The sequence below is a fragment of the Rhinichthys klamathensis genome, unplaced genomic scaffold, assembly GCF_029890125.1.
Source record: "Rhinichthys klamathensis goyatoka isolate OS25496 unplaced genomic scaffold, OSU_Roscu_1.1 h1tg000539l_1, whole genome shotgun sequence".
NCBI classification, from domain to species: Eukaryota; Metazoa; Chordata; class Actinopteri; order Cypriniformes; family Leuciscidae; genus Rhinichthys; species Rhinichthys klamathensis.
The window spans coordinates 138960-165419 of NW_026607014.1; the positions used below are offsets into that span (position 1 = coordinate 138960).

The window sequence follows — 26460 nt, forward strand, 5'->3', positions numbered from 1 at the left end:
TCAAAATATCTTTTAAGTCAGTGGCGATCAGCAACTGTTTGCTTACCAAAATTCTTCAAAACATCATCTTTCATTTTATTTTCATTTTTGGGTGAACTATCCCTTTAAATAAAGTTTTTTTGTGTATACATACTTGCATAAAGTAAGTTTTGGGTCTTAGACCACACATATTCATAAGTACGAAGCTCCTAAAGGGACATGGTGAAGGAAAAAAAAAATGAGATGGGAGGAGAAACAATTTGCCAATGCTTATACGTTCTCTCGCAAATGTTTTGCATTCCCTCGAGAAAACTTTACATTTGCTCGCGAAATGTTTGCGTTCCCCCGAGAAACTTTGCATCCGCTCGCAAAGAACACAGAAGTTTTGCAAGCGAACGCAAGGTTTCTTGGGGGAACACAAAATTGCGTTCGAAGCATCAAAATATATTTTTTCCCTCCCATCTCATATTTCTTCCATCACCACGTCCCTTTAAGGGCTCCATACACAAGCGCTCGGTGATCTGAGCTGAAATCTGAAAGATTACTGCTGTTGGTATGAGCGTTTGTGTCCTGCATTCATTGTTTTTTTTTATTTTGACCTGGTTATTTCTGCAGCCAAAGGCCCGTATGTGTACAGCACAGGTAATGACCGCTGCATGCTCAGGCTGATCCTCTGGGTTTATCCGTGTGTTTTTATACTGGATCCACCCTGCTGTCCCTCTTAATCCTGTGAAAAATGAAACGCATCACGCAGAACGAAGTGGACCATCTCCCCACACCATCACATTTTTCCATAGTGATTCTCCTCAGTGCTCTGACCTCTTCATACACACACTATAGTGAACACAGGCTTCTGTCTGCTTTTACTATGACTTTTAGAAGGGCTGGATGGTATGACTAAAATTCAGCAAAAATAATTGTTTATACACTAATTCAAAGGTTTGGGGTTGGTAAGATTTTTGTATGTTTTTAAAAGAAGTCTCACCAAGGCTGCATTTTATTGATCAAAAATTCTGTAAAAACAGTATTATTGTAAAACATTATTAGAATCTAAAATAATTAGTCTATTTTAATATATTTTAAAATGTAATTTATTCCTGTGATGCAAAACTGAATTTTAATCATCATTACTCCAGTCTTCAGTGTCACATGATCCTTCAGAAATCATTCTAATATGCTGATTTGCTGCTCAAGAATCATTTCTTTTTATTATCGATGTTGAAAACAGTTGTGCTGCTTCATATTTTTTTTTTTTTTCGGAAATCATGATACGTTCTTTTTTGAGGATTTTTTGATAAATAGAAAGTTCAAAAGAAAAAGAATAAATCTTTTTTTTTAACAATGTAAAAGTCTTTACTGTCACTTTTGATCAATTTAATTGATTCTTGCTGAATTAAAGTATTATTAAAAAAATACCACTAACCCCAAACTTTTGAACTGTGCATATTAATTAGTCATACTGTATGTACATTTAATTTTTTTTAATCTCACAGCTATTTCTTTCTTTTTAAACTTTATCTCATAATTACATTGAGTATAAATAAACAGGCTTCCATAGAAAACAACACAACTAAAATGATAAAAATGATAATTCAGCCAAATTCTAATTGGATGACACATTCAAAGCTGTTGTAAAAAGTGTGACCATACACAACATGTCCCTTCTCTATTTTTTACATTATTTCATATTCCGTTTGTCCCGTGGAAATATATACACAGTAAAGCAAACACTGTAGCCCTACTGGTTAACACATTTATATAATTCTGTGGTCATTTCCATCATACAACCCAGGCCTATCTGGTCGTTTCATTTCTTCCTCCCTTTATAGTTACTAGTTATAGCTGTGATAAATAATATATCTCTCAAAAAGTTGTATTTTGTGTAACTCGCCTGTGTGTGAAAAGTCTGTTTCTTTTCTTTTAAGAGTGAGTTTTCTTGTTTGTTTGTTTGTTGTTGTGTGGTTGTGTACTTACAGCACCTGTATTGAACCATTCAAAGAGACAGAAGCAAAGAAAAATCATCGCATATCACATTCATACCAGTTATTTTCTCTTTATTTGAAGCATTTAGCTAACTGCTCTGAAAAGTGTCACCAAAACAAGTGTCTTTTTAACATATTTCAGCATAAGACATCCCTTACAAAGATTTACAATGGCAACCATCAACTTCTGACTGCATAAGAAAACTCTCACAAACTATTCGAAACCCCAACAAAACAGCAAGACACGACGGGTCGCGGGAATACATCATGCGATTCTTTTTTAAATTTGCGAATCTCTTTTGACACTCGAGAGCTTGATTTAGCGATTTAAAGAGAGACTGATTTATAGACCCGAGAGAGGAAGACTGGCTTGTGAAAGAGTGAAGGAAAAGAGAGCAGGTTTATTGTGTTAAAGCACACGGGTCTGTTTGGTGTGCTGTAGTTCTGCGAACGGCAGATTAGCTTTCATTCTCCATCTGAACTGAGTGATGGAGCGATCGCTTCAGAGTGTCAAACTCGGCGAACGTCAGCGCTATGGGCTGAGGGACGGCGTTCGGCTCGGTTTATTCCTCATGACTGAAGCAAAGAGAGAACGAGATCCATTTTCTCACGTAACACAAAGCTCAGGCTGCCTCGCTCTTGTTTTGTGGATTTGGAGGAGAGAGAGAGAGATATCTGACTGACATGTTCAGTTATCTGCAAGTGGTCTGAAATAGACAGGTATTTTGAGTGCGGCTCTTTTACCTCTTGATATGAACGTCACAGAGGAAGATGAATGAACAGCCGTGTTTGTCAGTTCTGTTCCGAAACTTAGTGCGCTGCTGCCTAGACAGTGTTTGAGGAATACTATAGTGATGTTTCTGTTAGCTGAAACTATTACAAATCATAAAATCAAGCTGAAAGAAAATGAAATATTGCTAGAATAAAATAACAACAAACTGAAATTAGAAATCTTGCTTTGGCAACTAACTCTATCTATCTATCTATCTATCTATCTATCTATCTATCTATCTATCTATCTATCTATCTATCTATCTATCTATCTATCTATCTATCTATCTATCTATCTATCTGTCGATTCATAAGCCTGTCTGTGCCTATCTATATGTCTGTCTATATATCTATATATCTATCTATCTATCTATCTATCTATCTATCTATCTATCTATCTATCTATCTATCTATCTATCTATCTATCTATCTATCTATCTATCTATCTATCTATCTATCTATCTATCTATCTATCTATCTATCTATCTATCTATCTGTCGATTCATAAGCCTGTCTGTGTCTATCTTTATGTCTGTCTATATATCTATATGTCTGTCTATCTATCTATATGTCTATCTATCTATCTATATGTCTATCTATCTATCTATCTATCTATCTATCTATCTATCTATCTATCTATCTATCTATCTATCTATCTATCTATCTATCTATCTATCTATCTATCTGTCGATTCATAAGCCTGTCTGTGTCTATCTTTATGTCTGTCTATATATCTATATGTCTGTCTATCTATCTATATGTCTATCTATCTATCTATATGTCTATCTATCTATCTATCTATCTATCTATCTATCTATCTATCTATCTATCTATCTATCTATCTGTCTGTCTGTCTGTCTGTCTGTCTGTCTATCGATTCATAAGCCTATCTGTCTGTGTCTATCTGTATGCCTGTCTGTGTCTATCTTTATGTCTGTCTATATATCTATATGTCTGTCTATCTATCTATATGTCTATCTATCTATCTATATGTCTATCTATCTATCTATCTATCTATCTATCTATCTATCTATCTATCTATCTATCTATCTATCTATCTATCTGTCTGTCTGTCTGTCTGTCTGTCTATCGATTCATAAGCCTATCTGTCTGTGTCTATCTGTATGTCTGTCTATCTATCTATCTATCTATCTATCTATCTATCTATCTATCTATCTATCTATCTATCTATCTATCTATCTATCTATCTATCTATCTATCTATCTATCTATATGTGTGTCTATCTATCTATCTATCTATCTATCTATCTATCTATCTATCTATCTATCTATCTATCTATCTATCTATCTATATCTATCGATTCATAAGCCTATCTGTCTGTGTCTATCTATCTATCTGTCTGTCTATGTACTGTATCTGTCTGTCTGTCTGTCTGTCTGTCTAGATTCATAAGCTTATCTATCTATCTATCTATCTATCTATCTATCTATCTATCTATCTATCTATCTATCTATCTATCTATCTATCTATCTATCTATCTATCTATCTATCTATCTATCTATCTATCTATCTATCTATCTATCTATCGATTCATAAGCCTGTCTGTCTATCTATATGTCTGTCTATATATCTATATGTCTGTCTATATATCTATATGTCTATCTATCTATCTATCTATCTATCTATCTATCTATCTATCTATCTATCTATCTATCTATCTATCTATCTATCTATCTATCTATCTATCTATCTATCTATCTATCTATCTATCTGTCTGTCGATTCATAAGCCTGTCTGTGTCTATCTTTATGTCTGGCTATATATCTATATGTCTGTCTGTCTATCTATCTATCTATCTATCTATCTATCTATCTATCTATCTATCTATCTATCTATCTGTCTGTCTGTCTGTCTGTCTGTCTATCTATCGATTCATAAGCCTATCTGTCTGTGTCTATCTATCTATATGTCTGTCTATCTATCTATCTATCTATATGTGTATCTATCTATCTATCTATCTATCTATCTATCTATCTATATCTATCGATTCATAAGCCTATCTGTCTGTCTATCTATCTATCTGTCTGTCTATGTACTGTATCTGTCTGTCTGTCTGTCTGTCTAGATTCATAAGCTTATCTATCTATCTATCTATCTATCTATCTATCTATCTATCTATCTATCTATCTATCTATCTATCTATCTATCTATCTATCTATCTATCTATCTATCTATCTATCTATCTATCTATCTATCTATCTATCTATCTATCTGTCTGTCGATTCATAAGCCTGTCTGTGTCTATCTTTATGTCTGTCTATCTATATGTCTGTCTGTGTCTATCTATATATGTCTGTCTATCTATCTATCTATCTATCTATCTATCTATCTATCTATCTATCTATCTATCTATCTATCTATCTATGTCTGTCTTTATGTCTATATGTCTATATGTCTGTCTATCTATATGTCTGTCTATCTATCTATCTATCTATCTATCTATCTATCTATCTATCTATCTATCTATCTATCTATCTATCTATATGTCTATCTATCTATCTATCTATCTATCTATCTATCTATCTATCTATCTATCTATCTATCTATCTATCTATCTATCTATCTATCTATCTATCTATCTATCTATCTATCATCTATCTATCTATCTATCTATCTATTTATCTATCTGTCTGTCTATCTATCTATATGTCTGTCTGTCTGTCTGTCTGTCTATCTATCTATCTATATATGTGTCTATCTATCTATCTATCTATCTATCTATCTATCTATCTATCTATCTATCTATCTATCTATCTATCTATATGTGTGTCTATCTATCTATCTATCTATCTATCTATCTATCTATCTATCTATCTATCTATCTATCTATCTATCTATCTATCTATCTATCTATCTATATATGTGTCTGTCTATCTATCTATCTATCTATATGTGTGTATGTCTATCTATCTATCTATATATGTGTCTGTCTGTCTATCTATCTATCTATATATGTGTCTGTCTGTCTATCTATCTATATGTGTCTGTCTATCTATCTTTCTATCTATATGTGTGTCTGTCTATCTATCTATCTATCTATCTATCTATCTATCTATCTATCTATCTATCTATCTATATATATGTCTGTCTGTCTATCTATCTGTCTGTGTCTATGTATTGTATCTGTCTGTCTAGATTCATAAGCTTGTCTGTCTGTCTGTCTATCTATCTATCTATCTATCTATCTATCTATCTATCTATCTATCTATCTATCTATCTATCTATCTATCTATCTATCTATCTATCTATCTATCTATATCAGCAAGCAAACGTAGGAGATTTAGGATCAGAGCAAGTATATATGTTTATAGTGGTTTACAGAGCAGAAAGGATCCTCACATTACACCTCACTGCTTGCTGCAGAATCCACATTCTCATAGAACAGCTACATCACATGATCCAGGCTCGGTACAGACCGTACTAACACTTGTCTGTCTGTGTCTCTGTCTTTCTCCTGTAGGGTCTCAGAGGATCAGTGACAGTGAGTTCTCAGACTATGACGGTGAAGATGGTGTTGGCGTTGTGTCAGGTAAGATGTTAGCAGGAACACAGTGAAAATGACACCATCTGATGGAGGTGAAGAAGACATTTACTGCTAAATTCGTTCAATATAAAGTCACTCTTTGCTCTTGAAGGCACACACTCTCACAGAACCATATTTATTTCCAAATGATAATAACTGGACATTACTCGCATGCAATGTAATGAGGTCATTTGAAAAATAATGTAGCATACTGTTTAAAAACGTTGCATAATGCATACTGTTTTACTTATCACTTACTGAATACTGTGCAGTATACACCATACACTATTGACAATTTTTTTTAAATATGCTACTAACATACTGCTTGCTCTATACCATATATAGTATAAACTGCATACTGCATGCATACTACTATATATGTAGCATACTACTGTTTGAAATATTGCATAATGCATACTCCTACACTACACACTACTTGCTGAATGCCACATATTAGTGTTGTTATTGTAACCAAATGTTAAAATATTTGAAATAAAAAAATTGTTAACTGAAATAAACATAAATAAAACTATTAGAAAAAATGCAACTTGAAAAACTTGAGATGAAAGTTAGAAATGTTGTCTTGGCACATTGTTGTCACATATTTCAGCAAGTGCCATCCAATTATCATCTCGGAAATAAATGTGACTATTTTTCATTTTTAATCAACTTCTGTGTGTTAAAATGTCTGAACTTTTAGCAGTTCAGTTCAATAAATCAAGTAAGAGATGTGGGGCACATATTCCACACAAAAAGGTTAATGTCCTGCTATGCACAGTATGCTATATACAGTATATGTTATAGGTGTCTTCACCACTTTTCAACCTAATACTGGTGCAAAAAATGTTCATCTCAGATGGGAAAGGAAAGTCTAAATAGGCTGGAAACACACACATCCACACACCCTTTTTAAAATTCCAGTCGTGCTCTTTGTGAGAGAGGGAAACCCTCTCTCAGTCTCTCTCTCTCTCATTGATTTTGGCTCTGTCTCCGGGCCGGTTGTAAAGTGCTGATGCATTGCTTTCCGCCGGGAGAAGATGATTAACATTCAGAGGAATTATAGATCGCTGCTTTCCCTTCATGCACTCTGTGCAGCTGTAGTTGTTTTGTGGCCCCTGTGTTTAGCAGCCGTTCATTTATTGCAGCATGATGCACTGGTGCCGATGCAGTCTCTGCGCTGGAGCACACAGAGGTCACATTCAGAATGAGGTTGTGCATATGTGTGTGTGTGTGTGTGTGTGTTTCAGAACAGACAGACCAAACTAATGTTGCTTGTACTGTAATAGATACTGTAGCTCTGTAGCTGCCTGATTAGACAACATTGTAGGTGATATTACAGAAGGTGATTAATACCTTTTAATACTTTTACATTATATATATTTTTCAGCAAGGATGCTTTAAACTGACCATAAAAACATTTATAATGTTACAATATTTTTTATACATACTGTATATTTAAAAAAAAAAAAAAGTTATTTTGAACTACAAAAGTGTAAAGCAGCACAACTGTTTTCAACATTGTTAATAATAATAATGTTTCGTGATCAGCAAATCAGCATATTAGAATGATTTCTGAATGATCACGTGACACAAGATTGGAGTAATAATGATGCTGAAAATACAGCTTTGACATCACAGTAATGTTACTTTTTAAAATGTATTAAAATTGATTTTTTTTAAATAGTTTAATTTAAAACCGTTATTTGAAATTTATTTCAACATATTACTGTATTAGTCTTGATGAGCATAAGAAATGTTGTTTCAAAAACATAAAAAAATATCTTACTGACCGGGCAGCATCGAAAATCTCCTTCGTAGATAAAGCAAGACCAAAATGTTAAATAAAAGCACTTATGTTTAATTATTATAATTATTTAATTACTGATAAAATTGATAAATTACTATTTTACCCAACTTTTGTGGATGCTACATATTTAGTGGAGTATTACACCATTAGCAACATCAAACTCTATTAGAATCAATTGTGAGTTCCAAGTAAAAAGTAAAATTATAAATAGTCAGAAAGACAAAATACCCCTCCTCAAACTTCTCTTTGATACATTGTTCTACCTTCAGCCTGTTTTAATGTGCGATACAGTCAGTTGAACATCAATCTTTTGTAATCATGCGAGGCACTGACCTTAGCGTGGCCACACTGAATGCTGGGTAATGAAATGCCATCAGGCTGAGTGGGCTGACAGCTCTTGCATGAGGAAAAAGTCATTATTCTGGTTTTGGTTGTGAAAGCCGTTTTCTGATTTAATGGGAGTTAAGTTCAATCATGGCTGGCCTGGAACATATTGGCTTTAAAAAGCAACTTTTACAGCAATTTAAGAACCAGTTATTGCGGAAACACACATAAGCATACAATATATAATCTAAAACAGACTGTGTTAAATCCAAAAATCCAAACCGATTAAACATTTTTGCATGAAGGAATATACTTATTAAATTGCTATTATTAAACGGTTTAGCAGTTTTGCAATAATACATGTAGTAAAAATCTTTGTTGCCACAGATGATTAATTCAGTAATTCTTTCCTTTGTTACAGACTATAGGAACGGCAGGGACCTCCAGAGCTCCACCCTCTCTGTGCCTGAGCAGGTCTTATCGTCCAATCATTGCTCTCGGTCAGCCGACATCAACCGGGCGAGGTCACGGTCTCCCAGCATGCCCCCTTCTCAGAGGTAAGACACATCTTTCTCTCTTAACCTTTTCTCTTCGTAAGCATCTGAACTGTGGTTGAAGGGTTTTGATGTTTTGAAGGGTTTCAGTGTGTCAGTGTTACCGAATCAATATCAAGGATCATGCACCTCTCAAACTTTGTATATTCTATAATATTTGTTTAGTAAAAAAAAATTATTTAGGGTTTTCTAGTAAGCAAGCAAGCATTGTCATTAATTATTAATATTAATATTCATAATATTTATGTTTTGTAAAAGGTTAATCAATCTATGGAAGCTTGTTTCCAAGTATTTATTTACTTAATTACTTATGTTTAGTAAAATGTTATTGAGGGTTTCTAGTAAGCAAGCATTGGCAAATTGGCATAGTAATAGAAATATACACTCACCGGCCACTTTATTAGGTACACCTTGCTAGAACCGGGTTGGACCCCTTTTGCCTTCAGAAATGCCTTAATTCTTCGTGGCATAAATTCAACAAGGTCCTGGAAACATTCCTCAGAGATTTTTAGTTCATATTGACATGATAGCATCACACAGTTGCTGCAGATTTGGCGGCTGCTCATCCATGATGTGAATCTCCAGTTCCACCACATCTCAAAGCTGCTCTATTGCAGAGATCTGGTGACTGTGGACGCCATATGAGTTTAGAGAACTCAGTCATGTTCAAGAAACCAGTTTGAGATGATTTAAGCATTGTGACATTGTTCGTTATCCTGCTGGAAGTAGTCATCAGAAGACGGGTCCACTGTGGTCATAAAGGGATGGACGTGGTCAGCTACTCAGGTAGTCTGTGGCGATGCTCAGTTGGTACTAAGAGGCCCAAAGTGAGCCAAGAAAACATCCTCCAGCCCATTACACCAGCAGCAGCTTAAACTGTTGATAAAGGCAGGATAGATCCATGCTTTCATGTTGTTTACACCAAATTCTGACCCAACCATCTGAATGTCGCAGCAGAAATCGAGACTCATCAGACCAGGCAATGTTTTTCCAATCTTCTATTGTGCAATTTCGGTGAGCCTGTGCGAATTGCTTCAGTTTCCTGTACTTAGCTGACAGGAGTGGCACATGCTGTGTGTTCAGAGATGCTCTTCTGCTTCACTTGTTGCATTCTCTGTAGACCCTAGAGATGGTTGTACGTGAAAATGCCAGTAGATCAGCAGTTTCTGAAATACTCAGACCAGCCCATCTGGCACCAACAACCATGCCACGTTGAAAGTCACTTAAATCACCTTTCTTCCCCATTCTGATGCTCAGTTGAACTTCAGGAGATCGTCTTGATCATGTCTACATGCCTAAATGCATTGAGTTCCTGTGATTGGCTGATTAAATGCTTTAACAAGCAGTTGAACAGGTGTACCTAATAAAGTGGACGGTGAGTGTATATTTGCTTTAAAGGAGCTAAATTTTGTAGCAGTCGTTTTTCCCTGAAGTGCACTTATAATGTAACCTATTAATAATAATATCAGACTATTCATAATAACAACAATGATTTTTTTAATACAGCTGAGTATCAGTATAGTGCAAGAAAATCCTGTTGGCCCCTTTAATTACACTGTTTTAAAATGATCTGATGCAGTTGGGCGTGTGAGTGTTAGTGCCATTGAACAGTAACCACATTTCTTCCTCATGAAGAGTTTGGGTTCATCCCACCATCATCAGCTCCAAAATAAACATGATCCCCTCTCTTCCCTCAAATCTTCCCATCTCTCTTCTGAAATTCCATCTATATTCTCTCCATCTGCCTGCAGTCATTTTCTCACCTTACCTCGAACCCGACACAGTCAGCCTCATGACAGTCAGCTGAAGGAACTCAGGTAGAGCGACATCCGTCCTCATTACTCTCCCTGCTAGAAGCCCTCACTAACACATCAGGGTTTCTCAAACCTCTCAACTTTAACAAATCCAGGTTTTCACTACAGCACTTTCATAATCATGACATAAGATGCCACCAGTTTGATACTGATTTGTTGTTTAGTTGAAAACCTGCATTCTTGAGGGTCTCTGACATTGAGAAACCTTAAACCTAACAACCTCATGTTGACATTTTGACACTGACTGCATATGTCCTGGTATTAATACAAATACAAGATTCCTAAAGGTGCACTAAATATTTTTTCTTTGTAGTTTGTTTCTGTTGTGGATGCAGCATCCACCCATAATGTTTTAGTAATATTAATTAGTTTAATATTTATTAGTATTTATTCATATTAATTAGTTGAATAATAATATTTATTAGTTTTGCTTTAGTAGATTACTAAGCCAATGCTGTGATGCTCTAATAAGCATGAACTTACAAATATTTAGCAAAATGCTTTTTTTCATGAATTGTTAGTGCTTTGTTTTCAATCAATACTTTTCAGTGTTGAATGAATTATATTTGTAATTGAATATAAATGACTGTAGCTTAAAGAACAGAAATAAACAAAGTGTTTATTTCAGGAATAATGTACTTAAAGCTACACAAATATTTAAGTAAAACATTTAAAAACCAACTTAAATTTCATTATTATTATTTTAATTATCGAATATTATAATCAAATATAAATTTAACCAATTTAAAAATAAATTATTTAAATGTTATTTAAAATAAAAATAATTTTAAAGCAGTTATTATAATGCATTGTAATCATTTTAGGCGTAATTTTGTATATATTTGAAAAAATGACTGTACATCAATTTTATCAGTTCACTGGTGATTTATTAATGTCAACCTGAGGTTTAAAGTCTAAAAAAACTAGGAAACACTCTGAAAAACGTCCTGGTTGCGTATGCAACCCACCGTTCCCTGAAGGAGGGAACGGAGGACGTAGTCGACGTCGACTGAATGGGGATCACCGTTCAGTCGACGTCGACTGCGTCTGACATTCTCGACTGAAAGGGAACATGCTGAAGGAAGAGCACATGTATTTCCTCATCCCTTTGTCCTATTGTGCACCATCCCTGCAAATGTATATATTTCCCAAGAAAGCTTGGACAATATATACACCATTATACCTAACAAGCTTCTCTTTGTAAGAATGGTGAGCTACTGTATGCCTTTGAATCATTCCTAAAGCATCGTCATCATTTTCTCATAAGGTCATCATAAAGAATCTGAGCACTTATTTTTGCTGCTAGCTCAGGTTTTTGTTTTAATAATCAGTGACGAATGAGGTAAAATGGACATAAATACAGTACTTCACTGCTTTGAGTGCTACACATCGATGTGTGTTTGTCTATAATCTCTAACTTGGTGTTTTGTGTAAAAAGTTGTCTAGCAGATGTTAATCTCTAGTAATGTGCATTAATCTGTAATGTTTTTATTATTTACTTTTATCACTTTAAAAAATGTTTAAACCCTGATGGAGATAAGATAAGATAAGAAAATGTTTATTGTCTGGCACAAGTGACAGAAATTTGTCTTTGACAAAACCAGCTCAGATAACATAAAAACACATACAAAAACATGGATACACAAGACAATTTAGCCACATCATTAGCTGTACAGACATGTGCAAAATACAAAAATGTGATGTGTTCTATCTATGGTTGTTCAGTATAGTAATGGCTGTGGAAATGAAAGATCTTTTTTTATATGTTTTTCCTTGCAAGTGGGACTCTGTAGCGTCGACCCGATGGCATTAACTGAAAGGATTGGTTAAAGGGTTAGTTCACCCAAAAATGAAAATGATGTCATTAATTACTCGCCCTCATGTCGTTCCAAGCCCGTAAGACCTCCGTTCATCTTCGGAACACAGTTTAAGATATTTTAGATCAGGGATAGGCAACGTGGATCCTGGAGTGCCACTGTCCTGCAGAGTTTAGCTCCAACCCTAATCAAACACACCTGAGCAAGCTAATCAATGTCTTCAGGATTACTAATGCTAAAGGCGGGCGAGTTTATATCAGGGTTGGAGCTAAACTCTGCTGGACAGCGGCACTCCAGGATCGACGTTGCCTATCCCTGTTTTAGATTTAGTCCGAGAGCTTTCTGTCCCTCCATTGAAAATGGATGTACAGTATACTCACTGTCCTTGTCCAGAAAGGAAATAAAGACATCATCAAAGTAGTCCATGTGACATCAGTGGGTTAGTTAGAATGTTTTGAAGCATCGAAAATACATTTTGGTCCAAAAATAGCAAAAACTACGACTTTATTCAGCATTGTATTGTCTTCCGGTTCTGTTGTGGATCCGCGTTCAGTGACGCTGATGACGTAAGACGCTGCTGACGTGTTATCTGGTGCGTCCGTGTATTTGGGTTCAAATAAATATGGCTGGGCAAAGAAATGCAAGTCTTCCTCTGTGTGGAAATCCTTAGACATGTTTGTAAGGATTGTTTTGTTTCCAGCGTGCGTCTCCCTCAGACTGTAAACGAAGCTCGGGCGCACCAGATACACGTCATCAGCGTCACTGAACGCGGATCCACAACAGAACCGGAAGACAATACAATGCTGAATAAAGTCGTAGTTTTTGTTATTTTTGGACCAAAATGTATTTTCGATGCTTCAAAACATTCTAACTAACCCACTGATGTCACATGGACTACTTTGATGATGTCTTTATTTCCTTTCTGGACAAGGACAGTATACCGTACATACATTTTCAATGGAGGGACAGAAAGCTCTCGGACTAAATCTAAAATATCTTAAACTGTGTTCCGAAGATGAACGGAGGTCTTACGGGCTTACATGAGGGAGAGTCATTAATGACATAATTTTCATTTTTGGGTGAACTAACCCTTTAAGGGGGTGTGTGGGCTCCTGTGTGATTGTAGTGGCTTTCCTCAATACTGACCGGGTATGAAGTTCTGTTAAGGGAGTTTGGGGGGAGCCTATTATCTTACTGGCTTGATTTATTATTCGTGCAAGTTTGGTTTTGTGCTTGACGGTGAGGGCATTATACCAGGCTGAGATATTGAAAGTGAGTATGGATTCAATGAGTGACCGCTAGACCCTAGTTAAAATGTCCTTGCTCACGTTTCCTCACCAGGTTCCTGGGCTTTCTTATATACAGTGTCTGCGTGCTGTGAAAAAGACAGAGATGTGTCCATCTCTGTCCCAAGGTATTTAAAAACATTGACTTGTTCAACTGGCTGAACATTGATGCTGAGGGGTTGAAACATTTGCTGTGTATTTTTGGTTTCCCTGCTCTGACAGCACAACTCCTTGGTTTTATCGATGTTAAACTCCAGGGAAATTTCTTGGAATGTTGTGACCAGATTATTAACTGTCTGATGGTAATCAGACAGTGCCTTAGTATCAGACAAGTGGGCTACTAAGGCCATATCATTCATCAGCACACTTAAACAGAAACATTCCATCCCTGTTACAGGATATATTGTTTGTGTAAACAGAGAAAAGAGCAGGAGATAAAACACATCCTTGGGGAGGCCAGTGTTTAAAACCTGTTTCCTAGAATTAAACCCGTTCACACGCTCCTGTTGTGGTCTGTCCTGTAAGAAGTTCTTAATCCATAAAATCAGTTTTGGGTGGACCTGAAGCTCGACTAGATGTTGCAGAAGTGTATATATGTGTACAGTATTAAAAGCAGAGGAAAGGTCCATAAATAAAATCCTTGTGTGGGTGTGTAATGAATCCAGCTGTCTGGTCACAGTGTCCAAGAGAGTTAGAGTTGCATCCTCCACTCCACGTTTAGCTTTATAAGCGAACTGGAATGGGTCCAGTCTTCCTGTCACAGAGCTGGAGAGGTGGTTACCCACCACTCTTTCCATACATTTGCAGAGTAGCTACGTCAGGGCAAGTGTGTTTAATGCACAGTCTGTGAGGGTTTATGTGAGTCAGTTCCAAATATCTGTGTCTTTTTGGCAGCCGTGGCAATAGTGTGTGTCCCATCAATCTGCGGGCGGTGGTCAGGTTACCTTGTCCTGCTGGGACGACCCGTCATAGAGGCGTACAGTGACATGGAGGGGTACCGGTGCTGCAGTTTTTTGGGTCAGCCATTTATGGCCCGTCTAAAATGTCGACAGCCTTTTTGTTTCAAGTTGAAGACATTATATGGGATGATATCCAACACCGAGAGCAACCCTGCTGCCCTGTCATGAGCTGGGCCCGTTTCACTACCGAATAACCCCACGTCTAGTGCGAAGTCTTCATATTGGCTACTGGTTTTGCCATATTTTTTTTTAAATTACGTTTATTTTCTTAACCCATTTGCAAATAACATTTTCTCGTTCAAAGCATAAGTCTCACTAAATTTAGGGACGTTTGTGTCTAAACTAGTGCTGTCAAATCGATTAATCATATCTAACATAAAAGTTTATATATACACACACACACACACACACACATATTTATATATTATACATACAAACTTTTATGTTAGATGTGATTAATTGCTATTAATCGATTTGACAGCACTAGTTAAACCAAGAAATAATTTTTCCAAGAACAGTGAAGACGTCGCATTGTTGTTGCATACAGTAGTAAACCGCGAACACACAATCTTAAACAAAGTGATCTTAAAGTATGCCGTGACCATTTTTACGTTTTGTAGTTCTTTGCTTTGACCTTTCGATATATTAGAGTAATGATATGCAAATAATTTTAGCAAGTGTTGTAATGCAAATAATATATTTCTTCACCTTAAAAAAATCCCAAAGCCATTTCCTTATTCTCTTTCATTTAGGGATAGAAATCATACGGGATTTAAGGATTGCACAAGTTAATTAGTCTTAAGAATTTGCATAAAACTAAAACACAATTTTTTTTATTCAGTTTGTCTGTCACTTTAAAATGTTTAATTTGAGTACTTTTTAAAATAAATCTCTTTTATTATTATTTGTATATTAACATTTCTTATTAAACAGCCAGTGTAGTCACTGCATTTATTTCAGTAATTATTTATTAATATATTAATCCGTGATCTGATGCTGGGCAACTTTTCATGCACTACACGTGTCTCTGTGTTGTCTTGTGCATTATTGTATATTATACAGTGTTAAAAGTGGTGTTGTTTTTTTAAAGCAGTGTTGGTTCCAGAAATATTTTTCCCATTCATTTTCTCCATAGGGATTTTTTTTTTTTTTTTATGAAATTATTTGCACCTTATCTCTAAAAAAAAAAAGTTTTCTCTCTGGATAAAATGGATGGGATTTTTTCTTTTTTCACTAAAAAATTGGGAATAATCCGAGAACACTCTTTCCTTCCACAGTTTTAATTTGTAATGTATCTTTCAGTCTTATAAACTCTGCAACAAAACCAAATGAAAAGTTTATTACATCCAGCATTGAACTGTTGAACTAGACTCTTACATTTGTTGCTTCCAAAGTGCCAAAGATCGACACAGCTTAACCATGGACCTGTAAGAGTCTCAGCGCTCCATCAGCCTGACACAACAGACCTGTCCCACACTAAACACCGACCTGTTTCCCCCCCCCAATCACGTTTCTCCAGGAATTACGGAGCGCCAGACAGGCACGAGTATCACCACAGGTCCCGTTCTGCAGACCAGCGGTCCGCAATGGAGCGTCCCATGTACAGTCGCTCTCGCTCCACAGAGCGGCCGCCCGACGGGCCCCACATGAGATCCTCGATGCCCTCGCTGCCGTCAGGACACTCCGCTCCACCCTCCCCTGCCTTATCGAGGTGACCCAGATCAAAGCAGCCCTGACTAATCCAACAAAACACCTTTCATGTGTTAACAAAGATCCCCGGCATCCCCAACCAACCCCTTTGATTTATTTTATGCCCCCTCTGCGGCATCGCTGTTATATCTGCTCCATCTCATGATCCCTGTAGATGCACCAGATGCGGCTCATTTCTTTTTAATGATTTGTTTTATATCAAAACACACCAGTTATACTTTCAGTGAGTGATGTGGAATCTCCATTGGTTGTTATCCCTGTATTGTGATGTTTAACTCATTTGTTTTCCCCCCATTTGGTTCTTTTGTCTTGGATACTAATATGTTTTGTTTGTTTTCGGTGATGGCGGAGAAAACCGCACACTTCTCTTGCAGCATCACTGTGGAAGACTCACCTTCATGTGCCAAAGCATTTTGTCAAATGCACCATTAAAATCGACGTGTAAAGTACATATTTACTGAAGACTCCTGCCGGGAATAATGCATGGAATAGAATGGCAGAACAACTGAATTTACATCAGTGAGGTGTTGGTGGTTTGATGCAAGATTTTTTTTTTTTTTTTTTGTGAAAAATATATATTTTTGTTAAGCAAGGATGTATTAAATTAAACAAAAGTGACAATCAAGACATTTATAATTTTACAAAAGATTTTTTAGTTCAAGTACATGCTGTTCTTTCTGAACATTCTATTCATCAAATAATCCAGATTTTTTTTTTATTATCATGGTTTCCACAAAAACAAATTAGCAGCAGAACTGTTTTCAACATTGATAATAATGAGAAATGTTTCTTGAGCAGCAAATCAGCATATTAAAATAATTTCTAAAGGATCATGTGACTGAAGTAATGTTGCTGAAAATGCAGCTTTGCATCACAAGATTACGTTATTTTATACGTTGTTTTAAACTGTAATAATATTTCACAATATTACGGTTTTAACTGTATTTTTGATCAAATAAATGTAACCTTTGTGAGCATAAAAGACTTTTAAAAAATCTTACTGACCACAAACTTTTGAATCGTAGTGTATATCTGATACTTTAAGCTGGATTTCACCATAAAAACAGCTATAGAAGTTGAAATGACATTAAAAACAGACAAACAACTTTGGACGTACCATATATTTAGTATATATTTACCTTATACACTACCGTTATAAAGTTTGGGGTCGGTACGATTTTAAATACTTTTAAAAGAATTCTCTTCTGCTAACCATGGCTGCGCTTATTTGATTAAAAATACAACAAAAATCAGTTATAGTATTAAATATTATTCCAGTGTAAATCAGCTGTTTTCTGTGTGAATATATAGTAAAGTGTAATTTATTCCTGTGATCAAAGCTGAATTTTCAGCATCACCAGTGTCAGTGTCTTCAGTGTCAAATGATCCTTCACAAATCAGTATAATATGAGGATTTGATGCTCAAGAAACATTTATTATTATTATCAATGTTGAAACAGTTGTTGGTCTGTCAGTTGTACAGTTTTTTTTTTTTTTTTTGATTCTTTGATGAATAGGAAGTTCAAAAGAACAGCATTTGTTTGAAATAGAATCTTTTGTAACAATATAAATGTCTTTACTGTCCTTGATAAATTAAAGTATTGATTTCTTTCCTCCAAAAAATAAAAATAAAATTCTCACTGACCCCAAACTTTTGAACGGTAGTGTATATATTAATACCCGCTTTGTAACTATGCTAATACAAAATGCTGATGGACAACCATGTTTATTTATTGTTATTTTAATCCTCAGCATCATTCAAATGGATCTGCATGGTTTTACTGCACATGTATATGTGAAATATCATATATATGACTGACTGATCCACATGCTTTTTAACCCTTCATCTCCCTATTTTTTATAATGTATCATTTTCAACTGGGTTTTCATTTGCTGATGCTTCATAGAGCAACTGCGAAATCTCGTTTTGCCTTTTTGTTGAATGTCCTATTATGATACTTTGTTTTGATTTCCTTGCTAGCGCTGTCAGTGTTCTGGGTAATGCCTTGCGTTATGGAAATAAGGTGCATGCACAAAACGGCAATAATAATGGTGATTGTGTTTTGTGTACTAGGGCGAATCCTCGTGGTGGATCGGTTCAGACCAGCCCCACTGGGACCCCTGTGAACAGCAGGAGAGGACGACAGCTACCACAGCTGCCTCCGAAAGGGACGCTGGAAAGAAGTATGTTTGTCTGTCTGTGTTGCTCCTTTTTTCTCTCCATGTTGGCTCTTGCTCATGCTGAGATGGGTTTATTTGAGAGGTGGGATTGGAAAATGACTGACTGCAGCAACCTATAGATACATTCAGTGATGCATCAAGCCCCAGTTACAGACCTGTTCATTTCAATAGGGAAATGAAGAAAAATATTCAATAAATTTGACAGTTTTTGACTGTTGAAATAGGAATTTGCTCCGTTAGTAAACACATAAACTAACGTGGGACCGTATTGTAAATTGTTACCTATAAAATGATGCTAAAATATACTTTTGTCAAGATTACAATTCAATAGCATACTGATAACCTCAAATCTAACAGACATGGACATGTGTCGACCAAAGCGTTTTTTTTTCTTTTCTTCTAAGGCCGGCGTTTAAAAATCAGAAGTTGAAAACTGTTCAACTTTGGGTAAAGCGCAGAACTCATCACTGCCACCTTTTACCCAGTCGTTCAATCACAGTGGAGATGGGGCGGGACAAATACAACCCCGACCATCCGGGGTGCACAACGACAACAGACGACAACAAGCACAAAAATGGAACAAAATAATTTCAAACAAGAGCCAGAGCAAATTCCTTACATCGTATCTATATTTTAATATTCAGAAGAAGAAAAAAACTATCTGCGAAATCAGATACTAGTAACACTTCTGCGGATATTCCATATCATAACACTTTGGTGGACACACAAAACTCTCATTTTGATTTCAAGATTGAGGAAAAATGACATTTTGTGCCAAACAGGGCTTGACATTCACTTTTTTGCTCACCAGCCACTGTGGCTAATGGTTTTCCAAAGTTACAAGCCACTCAGTATTTTCACCGGCAACAATTTTGACATCGAAACCATGGAGAAAAACTGACATTTTAATACTATCTCATAATTTGCCAGCAGGTATATTAGGCTACTGTCACTTTAAGACCGAATGCACGGATCCAGCTGGTATCGTGAATTCTGCGTAAAATGAGTATTGGAAGCGTTTCAGTCTTTCAGTATCGATACTGTATGTATCGAAATATCTATATTTTTGACGACACTAAATTGCACTTCGTTTATTATTTCAGACGCCTTTTTAAAAGAAAATTCGAGCCTATATATAATATATATGAAATTCAAACCGCCAAAGTGGCTAGTAGGAGTGACTGCGTTACACGACACTGCTGAAATCACACACATTTGGCGGGTTGGCGGATGTTAATGTCAAGCCCTGGTTACTGTTGTCCACATACGTTAATTGGGTAACAGAGTTTGTTTTCCCCCACGGGTGGGCGGGGCCTTCTTGCTGATTGACTCTATTGAGCTGATGTGACAACAAAGCTTGTCATTTCAGTAAATAATAAACCAAATCCACTGCATTAAGTTCGATATGAAAGGTTCGAAAAACAGAAGTGTTTCCAGTGTGAATTGGTGTCGTTTTTCAGGGATTGTTACACATTATCACAACATTGCACTTATCCATTACCCTCATTGGCTGAATATGACATAGTTTGTGTGCCAGTCACTTCCTGTGGTTATATTTGAGTGTGTGCCACACACATGGTCATGTAAATGACATGCGTGGTTTAGTTGTGCATGTGCGCTCTGATGTTTCCCTCTCTCATTCCTCTCTCAGAAGATGGAGATGAAGAACTTGAGCCTTGTCCAGGTGTGTAACACCGTCTGTGAAGGTTTAATAGATCTTCCGATTGAATTAAACCTTTCTGCAATGGTCTTGAGCTGACGTTTCCTCTACAGACAGGTCTAGAATTAACCTCGGCTTATAGAGCTTTTTGGAAGTCAGATTTCCTCTTCATTTCGGAATCATCAAATGCTCCGGCAGAGCTTTCTCCTAAAGAGGTTATGAAGCCAGGTCCATTGCAAACTCTTCGTGTTTATGTGATAAACAGTGGTAGTTTTTCGTCTTTCCCTTTGTCTTACTGTAACAGTGATCGTGTAATGTTGTGATAAAGGATTTTCCAAAAGTTTTTTTGTTTTGTTTTGTTATAAAAGCAGTCACAGTATTTTTGTCTTGTCCAAATATCATTGGTTGAATTTACCGACTTGTTGTTCTGTTTTGCTAACGTTGGGGAATGAATCCCAAATGTGTCACTAATAAAACACAATACAAATAATTTAAAGAGGAGGCTTATATTGAGCTTTTAAGATTTATATGTTTATAAGCAACTGAAAAAAGAACAAATGTCAGAGTATGTCAAAACATCTCAAGGACCCCAAAAACACCTTGGACCCCAGAGGGTTAAATGGTCAAACTTTTAGTAGGTAGATAGATTAGACAGACAGACAGACAGATGATAGATAGATAGATAGATAGATAGATAGATAGATAGATAGATAGATAGATAGATAGATAGATAGATAGATAGATAGATAGATAGATAGATAGATAGATAGATAGATAGATAGATAGATAGATAGATAGATAGATAGATAGATAGATAGATAGACAGATAGACCTTCTGAGCGAGTTTAGGGTCAGTCTATACATAACTTCAAGTTTGTGTCAGGTTAAGGTTTGTAAATGAAAAATTGGTTGTACACATGCACAACAAACACTAACAGACTTGAGTTTCCAACCGATCGCACTTCCTCTTCTCCCATCTGCCACATCCGTTGTATTTGTCACAAGATCTGGTCTGTTGGGAGTGTGTGTGTGTGTGTCTGCCACCTTCCCAGCATCCATCTCTTTCTGTCCATCTGATACTCTACATCAGCTGTTTGAAATGCTCTCTCATAATTTTTTTCATATGACACTCAAAACGAGTATACAGGAGGTTTTGTTAGAAGTTTGACTTATATTTTGTGCAATTTTTGCACTGTTTTTACTCCATTGCTCCTGTTGTTTTAAAGTGTGTGAGATGAGGCCTAATGGCCCAGCCGTAAACGGGAGGAAAGGCAAGTCTCTCCAGGCGTGTGTGTTTGCAGTGTAGCTTTGCAATATTTTATTTACTTTCCTCTTTCTTTTCTTTTCTGAGAGGACATTTCAGGGGCCGAGGGGCTGGGCAATATATCAAATAATCATAATATATATGCATTTGATTTTAAAGTCACTATGATATCTAAATTGACCATATTTTCTTTCTTAAAATGCCATCCTGGTTTTACTCCGCATGTAAAAAAAAAAAAAAGTTTGATTTATTTCTGTTGTTCAGTATTGTGGCATTTTTATGTTATGTTTTAATAATAATAATAATATATGTCAATATATATATTATTGAAAAATATGATTATTTTTCAAAATATAGTTTTTAAGTACTTTTTTTTTTACACACTTGTATTGCACTATATTTAGCTATATCGCCCAGTCCTTTAAAATGTCTTTTCTTTTCTTAAAACTACTGCCATTGAAGGATTAATGCGTCACGGATCTTGCATGAGTTCTTCATGGATGAGTCGTTTTCTCTCTCTGTCTGTTTCTAGGTCAATCTCTCCCTCTTCACGTCTCTCATATATCTCTCTTGAGTGGGTTGTCAGTATTTTAATGTGTTTTGCTGTGAATAATGAGGGACATCTAGAGATGTCTTAAATTAAATTCGGATTGTGTTGCATTAAAATCGAATTCTGTCCGGATAAATGTTTTGCTCTGAGCCGTATACAGCCGGATAAACGTTCAGTCTTTTCTGTTTAACTAAAAGTCACTTTTAGTTAAAAACACATGGTTTTGTTCTATACACTTTCTATAGAGTAGATGTTCTATAATTTCATATTTTTATAATAGTGTAAATCAATCGGTTCCACAGACTGAATTGTATAGTAGGATGCAGTTCCAGAGATTGACCAGCAGATGGAGCACAATCATGTGTAGAAAGGAGCTGTTCACTCCTTTCAGTGCTGAAGGGTCTTAGAATTATTCCCAGAATTGTTCCGGCTATTATTTTAAGCCACGTTTTTGCAAACATAAAATATAGACGCATGCAGACTGTATTTTTTGGAACAAACACTGAGGTGTGAAGTATACAGTGGCCTCAAAAAGCATTTGAAAGTCTAATCTAGTCTGAAGGTATTGCATTAGATACAAAATATCAAACCAAGTGGCATTTATTTCAAATAAAAAAATAGCACGAGCACACTTTCCAAGTGAAACAAAAAGAAGTTTGATGGAAAGAAGAGTAACAATGGATTTGGACTGTGAAGCCGCAGTTAATATTGTCTTAATGTCACATTCAGATTTTTTAAGCATGACTTAAGTTTTCAAACAGGTTTTGAGGCCACTGTAGAAATCCCTTACTTTTTCTACACGTCTTCTCGAGCCGAATGTTAACGCTGCCTATGTCTCTGTGTCAATGACCTGCATGATAAGAGGTGACATGGGAGGACCAGCAGGGCTCAGTGGTCAGTGCTGGTCACTCATCTAACGGCCATCAGGAGGAGACACACATCGCTGCTCAGACAGGTTTGACCTCTGACCTCTCTGATCTTGACCCCGTGTGCCCTTTCCTCTCAATGATTCTGAGCTCTACATCTCTGTGCTGAATACAGTCAGGTGGAGTAACCGTGGAAGTTGGAAGTCAATCGGCCTGTCAAGAAACTCACAGTTCACAGTCTGTTCACTAACCGTTTAATGCTTATTGCACACAAAACTGAAATCGCCAGTTTCAATCTGATTTGCTGGCTTTATGACCTGCACACATTTTCTGCAGGGTTTGCAGCACATAGACTGGTCATAGACTGACACTTCTGTGCAGTTGGTTTGAATTATTAGGTTTTTCCACCAGTCGATTGTTGTAGTATCAATAATGGTACATTTAAACAAGAAAACAAACTGTTTTTGGTTGCTTTACATGTCAGTCAGATGATCATCTAAAACCCAATTAGATATAAAATAATCTACAATTGTAGATAAATAAACAGTAACGTTCTTTTCTTAAAAAGTTATCTTTAGTTTATCTTTATCAGTCATCTACTTGTGACTTTTTGAGTTGCTCAAATAAAACTATAATGTATGCATAAACATGCATTTTAGCTCTATTGTCTTTCAAGAGGCAATTTATTGATTAGTTATTTTTACAAAAATAATACAACATACACGATCCCTTTCAAATGTTTGAGATTGGTTTTGAAAGTGTTTATGCTCATTGAGTCTGTATTTAAAGGTGCAGTAAGCAATTTCTGAGAAACTCTTGCAGCCAATCAGCAGTAGGGGGCGTAAACCAGTAGTGAGAGGTGACTTCTTTAACTGGTTATGCTGGGTGGTGCGTCATGTAAAAAAAAAAAAAAACAGCTAAAAGTATTCCTTATATGTTGTTCTCAGGGAAAGCTGTCCGCGAATCGCTCGCCCAAGCGGAAGAATGTGCTGTTGCTGCCAGATCTCGATCAACAAAAACCACATTGTATTTGATACAAAACTAAATAGACTAAATCAAATGGAAAAAAAAGTCATAACTGAAACTACTTTCATAGTATTTCATTTTCTCCATAGGGAAATATATTTTTTAACAAAAACGAATAAACTGTAAAAGACAGACCTACTGTAAGTATACCTACTGTAACTATCCGAGGCTGTTAATCCATAGTCTTGCTGAACACAATTATTAATTTCTTTCGAATCTTACTAATCAGAAACTTACCATGCAAGAGTTTCCGATCAGTAAGATTTGAAAGAAATCAAATCACTGCTGATTCAGAACGACTCTGTTTCGAAGCACTAGAATCACCACCGTCTGGTGACGCCCGCTAGTCAAAAATAGTTCGAACAACCAAACGTTTCGAAGCGTGTTTCGAACGCGCAGATCACCAGTAGACATGCTCTCTTTATGTGGGTTTTCATTGCACATTCACCTTATACAATCAGACCGCATTCAAAAAAACAAATACTCGTGATTTCAACAGCATCTCATTAAAATACATGGGAGATGTTCACCTCCACTCTACGCACAAAGCTGACGGAAATTATAGAGCTGCGTATGATGAATACAGCTTTAGACGAGTATCGCTGTATTGAATGTTTTACTGATGACAGTGAGACGAGCGAGTGACACCACAAGACATCGTTTCTCTTGCTCTGAGGATCTGGATCCTGAATAGCTTTCTGATGTGAGGCTGTGTGTATGTGTGCGTGGGGGGTTAATAGGGTCGGTATCAGGTCCGGCTAATGAATGTCCCATCAGTGTAGCCGTCTGTGTGGAATGGGATCGTCTTGTGGGTGATTAATGCATGAGAAATGTGCTTGGGTACACAAGATCATGCACGCAGGGTTGTTGCGTGATTAATGCTTCAGCGAATCAAAGAGAACAATGAAGAACTGAGAAAAAAACCAGCCGTATCAGCAGATTGTGTTCTCTGTGAAGAAGACACAGATAAAGAATTTAAATATGGCGAGGAGGAGTGTGTCCAAACAGTGTCCTCAGACGCCAGCGTAATTATATAAGACTCTAAAACGGGCATCGAACAAATGATCTAAAGGAGGATGCTGGGAGATCTGTGATGTGTGAGAATTAGGGCTAAACACACACCTTTCAGCTAGTGTGTTTTTAGCTTTAGTATTTTTAGTGACAGTCTTTCAAGGTGGATGCATTGGTATACATCTTTGGAGAATTTGATGTTTCCACATTCAGAGAAAGAAGCTTTACTTGCATGACTGGAATAGCGTTTCCGGCGATTGAAATGACCGGTCTTAAAGGGATACTCCACTTTTTTTGAAATAGGCTCATTTTACAACTCCCCCAGAGTTAAACTGTCGATATTTTTCCTATTTAAAACTTGACTCTGACAGGCGTAATGATATGACGCAGCGCCTGAAAATAGGCCACCTTCCGTCAACACAACGGAACTATTTTCAGGCGCTGCGTCATATCATTACGCCTGCTGCACTCATGGTACGGCAGTGAAGTTTCTTGATTATTACGCAGGAATGAGAGTATAGTTCCTAGCCATATCAGCCTAGAAAATCGCAACTTTACATTTTCCGTCGGTCTTAGTGCACGATGTAACTACAGAAGAGTCAAGTTTTAAATAGGAAAAATATAGAAACTCTTTGGTCATTTTTTTTTTAGAAATGCTAATGGTCTTGTCCACTTCAATGATGTATGCTAAGCTATGCTAAAAGTGGTACCGCCAGAACCGGAGATCGGCTGAATGGATTCAAAAACGGTAAAACTCAACAGTTTAACTCTGGGGGAGTTGTAAAATGAGCCTATTTCCAAAAAAAAAAAGTGGAGTATCCCTTTAAAGGGACTTTGGTTCAAACCGACAGCAGTTTCAGTCAGTTCGTTGTTCATTAAAATGAGTGACTTGCGGCTGTTGAAACATTTGCTGTTGCTGATGTGATGTGGGTGTATCAAAGTTTAATTTGATAAAACTCGTGGCCATTTAGAGATGTATGCATCATTTACGATGTGATGCATTATGCATTGCTGTGAATGATATGCAATAAATGCCTGCAGAATGTCCATTTTTAGTTGCAAGACAGCTTATTTTTTATAAAAAAAATATATGTTTATCAGTGTCAAAAGCTATGGCCTGTTTAAGTCAAGAATGGCAGAGGAACTCATTGGCCGCCAACAATACAATTGCTTTGTAGAGGGGCTTTTTGCTTTGTATTTTTGTATACTTCAATCCAAAAGTTTGGGTTTAGTATGATTTTTTAAATGTGGTGGTCTCTTATGCTCACCATTGCTGAATTATTTGATTAAAAAATATTTTTTGTGGAATCCATAATGCATTTTTTATCAGGATTCGTTAATGATTCGAAAGCTTT

General features: G+C 36.3%; 1 protein-coding gene across 30 annotated transcripts in view; it reads left to right on the forward strand.

Annotated features, from left to right (window-relative positions):
* The window catches only part of rims2a (regulating synaptic membrane exocytosis 2a), a 201007-nt gene that overhangs the window by 110449 nt on the left and 64098 nt on the right, over positions 1-26460 (forward strand). For 11 of the 30 annotated variants that reach the window (XM_056238766.1, XM_056238758.1, XM_056238769.1 and 8 more), the window contains 7 exons: positions 595-621; positions 6214-6282; positions 8829-8964; positions 10713-10778; positions 16357-16548; positions 18622-18731; positions 20380-20412. In XM_056238766.1, the coding sequence (XP_056094741.1) occupies positions 595-621; positions 6214-6282; positions 8829-8964; positions 10713-10778; positions 16357-16548; positions 18622-18731; positions 20380-20412 (633 nt within the window). The remainder of the gene's footprint in view (positions 1-594; positions 622-6213; positions 6283-8828; positions 8965-10712; positions 10779-16356; positions 16549-18621; positions 18732-20379; positions 20413-26460) is intronic. The other 19 variants (XM_056238767.1, XM_056238770.1, XM_056238787.1 and 16 more) reach the window with 6 other exon arrangements.